The 10,441-nt window shown below is 35.1% G+C and overlaps 1 protein-coding gene across 1 annotated transcript in view; it reads right to left on the bottom strand.

The window, feature by feature from the left end:
* Positions 1–3,483: 3,483 nt before the first annotated feature.
* Positions 3,484–10,441, bottom strand: part of veph1 (ventricular zone expressed PH domain-containing 1) — a gene marked incomplete at its 5' end in the record, with an annotated part of 107,423 nt that continues 100,465 nt past the window's right edge. The window contains 2 exons of the mRNA XM_081372552.1: positions 3,484–4,209; positions 6,764–6,900. Coding sequence (XP_081228678.1) covers positions 3,973–4,209; positions 6,764–6,900 — 374 coding nt within the window. The 3' untranslated portion in view covers positions 3,484–3,972. The remainder of the gene's footprint in view (positions 4,210–6,763; positions 6,901–10,441) is intronic.

Below are 10,441 nucleotides of genomic sequence, written 5' to 3'. Positions count from 1 at the left end.
GTCATTGTAGGTCTACATATTTGTGTCCATTACGTTTTATATATTCTTTTAATATTCTCTGTAAAATGGTTATGTTTAGGTTTGGGGGTAACAGTTAGGGATAAGGGATCATAAATCTATTTATAAAATGTGTAATCTGTAAAAATGCAACTATACAAATATCTTTATGATATATCTTTAGCTGTAAATATGTAATGTTTACGTTGTCAATATGTCCATATTGTATCCGTATTTATGGATATATATTGTCCATATATATATATATATATATAGTCAACATATAGTCAACATACATATGGACATGGATACAATATATTATATATATATATATATATATATATATATATATATATATATATATATATATATATATATATATATATATAGTCCACATACATATATATACAGTATATATAGTATCCATGTCCATATTTCAACATCTATGCAAATGTACAAAAACGCTACATAAATGTACATACTAATACGTATAAACAATGAGACCAGGTTGGAAATATAAGAAGCTATTTCACAATGCATGGTATGCATATTTTCAGCACAAAACTTGATTCTTATTCCAGTTTAACCTAAATGATGCGCTGTGAATATTTCAATTATGTCTTTGTCATTATTTTATACACAAAACCACCCCATTCAAAGTAAATTAGGTTTATTATAGATTCTCCACAACCCAGCAGTCAGAATCGAACTGCACAGTGGGGCAATGCACCATACACATTGTGTTCAGCACAAACTTTATGGGTATGTTTGAGCTATTACCTAATTTAATTCCTTTATTAAACCGGGCACCAAAATAACACTTGCAAAAAAACTTGTTTATTAATTCCCTCCACTGCATTTTTTAAAAATGATTAGCGTGTTGAGATAAAAATAATATTAATAAAAAAATGCAGAAACTACACCCTCACTGAAGCAGAAAAATTATTACATTTTGATTGATTTGAATCTGAATCTAAACCTAATAGAGCCAAACCATTCAATCACATATCACAGAATACAGTGTAAGAGACCCGATGCCACTCATTTACAACTAATTTGCCTTTGCACAACAAAAATAGTTATTACTATAAATAAATAAAAGGCTTCTATTTGAATCACTATTATTATACAACATAATTAGTATTCATCCATGGATAAAAATTGTAGAGAAAAAGGGACAAACTATTGCCAGCAAACAAGCCTGGAGACATAAATGCCCACATTAGCGCACAAAACACAGCACGGAAACAGACACCAGTGGAACGAATTTTTCACCACCACTGTTATACGGTTCCCTCGAACTTTGGAGAGGTCCTCTGTGTTATTCAAGAAGACATTGATCAACATTACAGACACGCAAGATCCTGTAGCCAAAGAACACTGTGTACAAAGATCTGTTTTGCCACTCCGTTTACACATTCGTATCCCCAGCGGTCAACGCTTCCATGCGCTGATTATTAGAGGCACTTCTTGATACTTTTGGTCCTTTTTTGGTAAAAACACAATCCAGCTTAATTCTTTTATTGCTGTATGTTGTAACTGTCCACATGGTTTGACAACTGAGTGGTTAATGGCAGAATAATATTATTACTGTCAAGGTGGCCCTTGCTGGATTCTGGGAACACAGAGGAGCTGGCAGTAAAATTCAAGATTATGAAGACTTCATGCTTACTGTAAGTAGGGCTGTCAATTAATTAAACCATTTATGGTTGTATTTAGTTGTAGTTAGTGATGCAGCGAAATTTCGGCAACCGAAAAGGTGACGATTAATTAGCGATTCTCCAATGGCTGATCAGATAGAAGTAAACATCAGCTGTGTATATGCTAGGGAGTGGTTGGCTTTATCGATTTCCCGTTTTTATTTAATCTTTTTTATTGAACTGAGATCTTCTAGTCTATGCTGTTTTCAGTTAATGCGTGAACAAACTTCATTAAAAATTATTTGTACCATCCAACCACACCTACCATCCAATAATCGCAGTGAGCGATTATTAATGCGATTATGCATAACAAAGCCTGGTGCTTTGTTACTTTTGATATGAAACAAAGTCTGAGCTTTCGAATGCTGGCAGTTTTATAACAAAATTCAAACAATAAATTTGGTTTTGATGCTCTTTAATGTGGCGTGACAGATCACTCTCTTCCACTTTACTACTAGTTATAGCACAAAATAAACATGAATGAAAATTAGAAGGAATGTTGAAAGAAACAACTGCAGCTTACTCTCATGTAATCGCTCAATCAGTGTTTCAACCGCAGAAAGATGTCAATAAAACAGCTTGTAAACAATGTCACACAATGCTACATTTACCTAAGGAAAGCTATTCATTGTTCAGAGCTTGATAGACAGCTAGAAAATGTTTTATTAAATATGCACTATATTACATATACATTATATGTTTACTTAACCTGTTTTCTTCATTATTTAATGTATGCTTGAGCAAATGTCACGAAAATGTTCATTTTGGTTTCGGTGTTTTGGTAAAAATTATAATTTCGGTACATAATTGTAGTTAACATGTTAACGAATTCAGTTCCTTTTAAAGGAAAGAACAAAACAAGAATAAAAAAATGACACCAAACATAGTATATAACATTAAAATTGAATAAATGTGGTAATGGTGCATAAAGGGGGGTCAAATTGACCCAGCATGCTGTGATTAAAAAAATAAAAAAATTATCCATGAATATTTAATTAATCCTTCAAAAAAAATTTTTTCTGATCCTCATCAATGTAATTTTCATATTTCTTGGTTTTAGGATGTTTTTTTATTATTTATTTTTATCATTACCCGAAGAATGCATAAAGTGGAGTAGTACATTCAGATTGCACTCACACTACACACATTCAAGCTTGATGATACATTATTCATACTATACATATGCATACTTTTTTAACAGTCATGGAGTTCTCAAATGAAGAACCTACTCAGTATGTGATTTTAGATGCAGTAGATGAGTAGAGAAAGGGCACAGTAAAGGATAGCTAAAGGCCCAAACAAAGAAAGAAGTGCAAACTCTACCCAAAAGTTATGCTTAGAAAGGTGCTATGCTCTGCCTGCAAAGATCATTTTCAAATGGTCCGTGAGAAATGTAGGGAGTAAAGGTTCAAACTTGAATATACTCTAAAGTAGATCTAAATTTGAGTTAAGTTTGTTTAGAAAGAGTACAAGTGCATTTTAAAAAAGAATAAATTCCATCTTTTGTAATGCATATATAAGGAATGTGGACAAATAAACATGTTTGATGTATTAAAATTATTATTTTATTAATAGGACACTTCATTTTCTAAACAAAAACATTCATTCCATTTCGAATCACTTTGACCCCCTTTATGCATTCGTGTATGCGATTTGTAGGGTTATGCATTCTAGGGTTTAACAATTAAAAGTGTTAAACTTATTTATTGTATGCGTTAACATGTTTACCACAACAGCCCTAAGTGTAAGTGATAGCTAACTCTGACTATTCTATACTTTTCTGGAAGACAAAGATGTAATAAATCATCATTTTTGTTTCTCAAAACATACGATATGACCCACACAACGACTGTCAGTGCGAAGTGTGGAACAGATGTTTCTCAGCTTCATTGGATGTCACTCTTTTCTTTGGTCATGCCCCAAATGACGCACATGTTGTTGACTTCTAGCCTCGTGCCCTTTCCTATCGTTTGTCCGAGAAGTCCCATTGATCATTTGATGATTCAGAAGGCCCTAAACGCCCATTGCCAAGCCCACCCTACGAAGTACTAACCGACGGTCTCTGTGACCTACTATTGCAAGAATTTAGGTGGAGGAAGGCTACAGCAGCTGAAGGTGGCTTTTGAGACAAGGCCTTTGTCGTTGATGTTGTTAAACCATTGTAATGAGATAACGTAGCAATAATACGTAATAAGACGTACTCATGTGGTAATAAGACGTACCCATGTGGCTTGATATGCCAGTTTGTATGACAGCATCCTCGGCAGAACAGGCGTCACAGGTATGTGGTGGCCTCGCGGTTCTCGCGTTCTTTGGCCTGGGCCACAGCCACATTGATGCACTGCAGCCATTCTTCCGCATGCTTCTCATCTTGAGCTTTCAGCACGTAGGTTTTGCTGTCGGTGAAGATCTCGAAGGCTCTGGGCAGCCCGCGGTCGCGCCTCTTCTTAGCAACCACCTTAACGCTTTGCACTTTGCTAAGTTCAATTGTGCTGTCGTCCAGCTCGTCCTTCTGTGAGTACAAGAGGGAAAAAGTGCCGTCAATCAGAGCTAATGCTTTCCACTCTAATGTTCAGATAGGTCTGAATGGAACACAGCCAGTGGTCTCAGTGGTTTTCAATCCTGGTCCTGGGGACCGCTCTGCAAACATTTTGTATGTCTCTCTTATCTGACACGCTCAGCTTGGTTCATGGAGACTGAGATGGTCTTATTATTGAGTGATATGAGGGTCTGCAGCTCTACCATTGGAAAAAGCGTAACGGCTAACTTGGATCACATGTGCCTAGATAACCAATCACATTACAGCCTCGACATCATTAAATTTCATTCGGAGTTTAAAGAATGAAAAAAACGTGCTTAAAATGAGTTTTTGAAGTACAACTTTTAATTAGACATTATTACAAAGTGTTATAAGTGTGTTATTTATATTTCAAGTACACTACAAGTACACATCCAATACAGTTTAGCATACTTCTTTTTCATAAATTCTGGGTTTAGATAAGACACAATCTTGGTTGGAGGCTCACAGCATGCATGGTCCCAATTCTCCTGCTCTATTTTTCTTTTAAGTTTCCATTAAGAAAAATTGGAAACTTAACTTCCATTAAGTTTTTAAGAGTCGCTGCACAAAGTTTGCCAAAAATGAAGCTTGTTGTTTGTGTACATGGATTAGAATGAGCACCATTAAAATGAAAGAAAAACTGCAGAATTGCAAGCAAATTTAAGGCATAATAAAAACAAGATACTGGGACAAAAGGCCAAATGTTCCTCAAAATCATATTGAAAGCATTTGTGCAATGCCTGATAAACCAAAGATTTGTCAAGACTTAGCAAAATGAAATGACTGTAGCAATGCATCCCACTTTTCCAGAGTAAAATTTACAATGAATCAAGATTTAATGTGCTTACAGGTCTGACAAATTAATTCATTTTTACTAAAAAGCTTTTGCTGGCTTTTTACTGATCTTAGTTTTGTAGTCACTGTTTGTCATGACTTTGGTTATGAATTCTCCTTTGCACAATCTTAAATATGGCTCCAGGTTATATGGGCGCATAGTAAATTGGGTCTTTCCTTTTTTAAATGTAATAGTGAGATTCTGAAAAGCCATTTTAGTTTTATTTAGTTAATGTAATTCCCTTCAGGAAAAGCTTTGGTGAAGTCATGGGCTTTTAAAAGATAATGATCATCTTCCAGAAAGCAGGGCTCTAGACTAATAAAATACTTGGTAGCCATTGGCTCCAAAAATTTGCCATTTAAAATACTTTTTAGTTGCTAGATTACAGAATCGCTCGATATAAATGGTTGTTCAGGAACACTGTTGATCACGTTCACGTTTAGTAGTCCATGCAACTTTGCAGATTGCAGATATTCTAAGTCTTTTGAAGCAATACAATGGCTTTGTGTGAGTAATAAATGTAAAACAAAAAGACATAAATTTAGTTCACAAGGTAAATTTAGGTTCAGGTAACTCTACCCGTCAACGTATTTGAAAATTTACCAGCCAGCGACAGCATTTTTGATAAATTTCACAAAAGTTTCATGGCCCCCAGAGCAATGAATATCTGAACATGCAATATATCAAAAAAGAAAAAGAGAGAACAGAGCCTCTGATGAAAAATATAAAATAAAATAAAAAAACTTTTTATTCTAGCTTCACTTCACTTGAATGTGGGTGAGTTTCATAAGAAAAATATTTGGAGAAAAAAGCTGAGAAAATCGTCTTTTTGGCTAAGACTATGTCCGGATCGTATTTAGAATGATCATCAAAACATAGATGGAGTAGATCGAGTGCATCACAGTCCTATAGCCTACCTCGTCCTGGATTTCATTCAGTAACTTCAGGCAGTTTTGATTTATATGCTGTTTAATGTTGACGCATTATTTTACATATGCATCTGCTTACATATGCTATCGCTTGTTTCTGCTTCTTCTCAAGAGTTTTGATCAGGAGATTCAATACTCTTTCAGAAGATGCGTAATAGCGCCCCCCTAGCGTATAATAGTGAAAACACGGAAAGCCGGAAAATTCCTTCAATGACAGGGAAGCGTTTTCTCATTAATGATGGAAATTTCCGTCAAAGACGGGGAAAGAGTTAATTGGCATTGCTTTTAGTTGTAATGTTTTTCAAATTTGCTGCTTTGCTGCATAGTCACATGACACGAGAAGAAACAGCATTTGGCATCAATGATGTTGGTCTTGATGAAACATCTAAAGATGAAATGAAAACAGACAGCGCTAACAACTTAAATTTTGCCTTGCCTCACATAGGGTTATCATTTGACTTTTGAAGATCTGGAACATACCGCAAAAATTGTGTGGAGTATGTTTGTGATCTTTTGTCCTTCAAGCATGACAGTATAAATCATCAGCTTTCCTTTTATGGAAAACAAAAGCTGCCTAACATCTTATTTTGTATTCCACAGAAGAAACTACAGTAAATAATATGAGGTCGGACGATATGAGGCTGAGTAAATGATTATTTCATTTTTGTATGATCAGTTCCTTTTAGAGAGTCTTGATGGTAAGAAATGCATAAATTATATGTCTTGTGAATGGGACACTTACTGATTTTCCTCTTCTGAAAAGAAGCTGGTTGCCAGCAAGCGTGAAATAACGTGTTTTCCACCTTTTGATGAACTTCCAGCGTACCTGTTTCTCCTTCAGCTTCCCTTCAATGAGTGGCTGGCCATCCTGGTTAACGACTGAGCAGAAAGAGTCAAAATGAAAAAGAGAATGCATCATGAGAAAGATTTCATGAGAAGGTTGTATGGACTACTATAATGGTGCTTTTATGATGCTTTTTGTCAGCCCTTATACAGCCTGCTTTCATTGTATATGGAAAAGAGCACCATATACACTCTTCAAAATATCTTCTTTTGTGCTCTACGGAAAAAAGTCAGTCAAAATAGATTTAAAAAGACATGAGGGTGAGTAAAAAATGAATTCATTATTTTGGTGAACTAGCGCCATGTCAGCCCATAGTCACTTTGAATGCAACACCAAACAATACTCTTCACTCACAGAGCCATCCTCTTCTGGACATACGCCATGCTAAACTATTTATAATGGGAACATTTTTCTCATTAGACGAACAAAGGAGCACTGCTCAGTGTTTATCACCACATTGCAATATCTGGTGTGGTTTCAGACGTGGTGAATATTGTGTCCCCTGCCTGTGTTTGCTAGGTCTGTCTGAACTACACAAAGCGTTTCACAGATCTCTCTCATGGGTCTATTTGAGTTAAACAGGAAGCTGTGTTATAGCCCTTCCAGGATGGTACAAAGCAGCCCATTGTCTGAGTTTTCCTTTTTTCAGCAAGGAAAACAGATGAGAGTCTGCAGCGCTTTGATAGCCCGCTTCAGATTAAGCAAGATTGATATCTGATAATCACCAAACTATAATCCCAAATGGCAGAAGTTGCGCTCATGGTGTATTAGAGAGAACACTGAAGTAATGATTTACATTGAGGTAAAAAACACAGCCCTTGACCTGCCGCAATTTCCCAGAAAACAAAAAATGGCGCGACCAACGTCATTTGTTTATTTGGTTAGTATAATAATTTCATTCTGGGATATTAAATGCACTTTCCATGAATAAGGCACAAAATAAGGCCTGAAACTCTTTTTTCAACAAATGGTTAGTGAAAGGAGGAGTTTAACTCTCAGAAAATGTTGATTGTTTACCTCAAGGAAGTTAAACTACATTTTATATGACCTGCTATAAAAAACATACTGTGACTGTGCTGCATAAATATATCAGTTAAATCAGTAAAAAAAAAAAAAAAAAATGGATTTGAGAAGTTCAAGATCTCTAAGGTGGGACAGCCTGAAATCATAATTTCAAAAAGGTTAAACAGGAATTTGATACTAAAATTAGCTACTTTTATTGACAAGCTATTGTTTGTTTGTTTTTTCATTAATATAAATCGTAGTTTTGATGGAATGGGATGGAATTATACCTTCAATGCAGTAAAACAATAAATTACGTTGACACCGATGTACTTTATTTTAGGAAAGTGCTAAAACATTTCAAATGTTTTCACGTCGGTATTTCTGGTCAACCACATAAAAAAATGTAAAAGAACAAAAAACTGGCAGAACAATTGAAAAGCTTTGGAAGAGATAGTGCTTGTTCTGGTTGTTTCAACCCAAAACCTTTAGCAGATGTGTCTGTATTACAATGCTGGTAAATGTTGATAATTGAATTTGTGTGTGTTTATCCCATGAGCAACATAATAATTCTCTATTATGAATTATTTTTAATTTTATTTGCTTTCATACTCTCTCTACTTTTCTCAAATGCATGAATCAAAGCACTAGAATGTGTGTGTGAGTGCATGAGCAAAACAAATATAAAATGTATGTTTTGTAAATCCCAGAACATTAAAAGCATCTGTGCTCCATTCTGCATGACATTTGTTTGCCTAAATTGATTTCTGTTCTGTTGATTTTATTGTGTATTTGATACTGTCTTTGAAAATGAGTTTGTGGTCATAAAAGTGAAACACACTAATGATAAGAGCAGAGGCCAAAACCGATGCTCAGCAAGCCCACAGTCAGACAGACTATAATTGTTTAAAAAGATTTTGATCTTTCTAAAGTTACGCAATATCCTAAATCATAGTAGCCTTTTGAGACGCACATCATATGTGCTCTCCCATCATAAGCGAAGTACAAACCTGTAGTAAATAGTCTATTATACTAATCTTGATGCAGCCCATCTTTGAAAATCTGGATTATGGCAGTCCCAATGAACAGGTTGGTAGTACAGAAAGCAACAAAAGCCAATGGAAGACATTTTGAGTGCTGTTACCAACACATCAATAAAATATTTTGAGGTAAGAATTGTTTATTCCAATTCTGCTACAACTGTAAATTCATGCAATGAGGATATTGCTAGTCTCTGTGGGGAAAGAAAGGTCCGTGTTTATTTTTCTCCTGGTTGGTGTATGTTATAGATTTTTGTTGCTGGGCTTTGGCCAACGCTGTGCTCTTATATTGATTTAGAGTCTCTCTGATAGTCAGACAAGATTCCAGCAACCCCTGCTGAGAGTGTGGATTCACTTCTATAGAATTTACAGGGCAGTTTTCACATATTTTGCAAAGTTGGAGTATGTTCAAATAAAACATAGAATAAAGGTTTAGGAGTTTATTTGGGTTTTTAAAAGGTGAATGTCACTATACGTTTCATGTTCATTATCCTTTATTTAACCAGGAGAGAACCTCACTGAGATTAAAAATCTCGTTTACAGGAGTGTCCTGGCCAAGATAGACGGCCCAAATATACAAATACACATAAAACAAACAACAACACATAATAAAATATCATTAAAAGCACAGCCTTCGAAGCATTAGCAAATCACTAAATCTTTTTCTAGTGCATCCATACGCGTTTTAAAATTACTAAAAGACACCAAACGATTTAGCCTCAATTTCATTTGAAGAGGGTTCCAGTCTGAAGGGGCAGCATATTTAAAGTCAGTTTTACCTGGATTAGTTCTAGCAGGAGGTACATAGAGATTGTGAACACAATAAATAGTTACCAACTGCTTTTTGTTGGATCAAACAACAGAGATAAGGAGGTAAAAAAAAAACAAATTGCTTTGTATATCATTAAGTACCAATGCATTTTCCTTAGTTCCAAAGTTAATAATAGTTATAGAAAAAAATATAAAATATTTTGGATTACACACTTTAGATTAGGGTTCAATTCTCACTATTAATATTTATGAACTACTAATTACTGCTTATTAATAGTTAGTAAGGTAGTTGTTACGTTTAGGTATTGGGTAGGATTAAGGGAAGTAGAATATGGTCAAGTCAAGTCAAGTATATTTGTATAGCGCTTTTCACAATACAGATTGTATCAAAGCAGCTTCACAGTATTAAATTAAAATAATACAACAAGGTTTGTTTCTAGTGGAATTTATTGATTGATAAAATAAAATTAAATATCCCCAACTGAGCAAGCCAAAGGCAACAGTGGCAAGGAACCGAAAAACTCCATCAAGTGACCTAATGGTGAGCTGAAACTCCATCAGGTGACCTAATGGAGAAAAAAAAAACCTTGGGAGAACCCAGGCTCAGTCGGGGGCCAGTTCTCCTCTGGCATTTATGAACTAGAGGCCGGATTGTAGTTTGAACTGTAAGATTACAAATATTATATGAATGCCTGGTCGAAAAGATGCGTCTTTAATCTAGTTTTAAACTGGGAGAGCGAGTCTGAGCAACGAACAGTATCAG

The sequence above is a fragment of the Scardinius erythrophthalmus genome, assembly GCF_964197995.2.
Source record: "Scardinius erythrophthalmus genome assembly, chromosome: 8".
Classification (NCBI taxonomy): domain Eukaryota; kingdom Metazoa; phylum Chordata; class Actinopteri; order Cypriniformes; family Leuciscidae; genus Scardinius; species Scardinius erythrophthalmus.
This window is presented reverse-complemented; position numbering and strand designations above follow the sequence as displayed.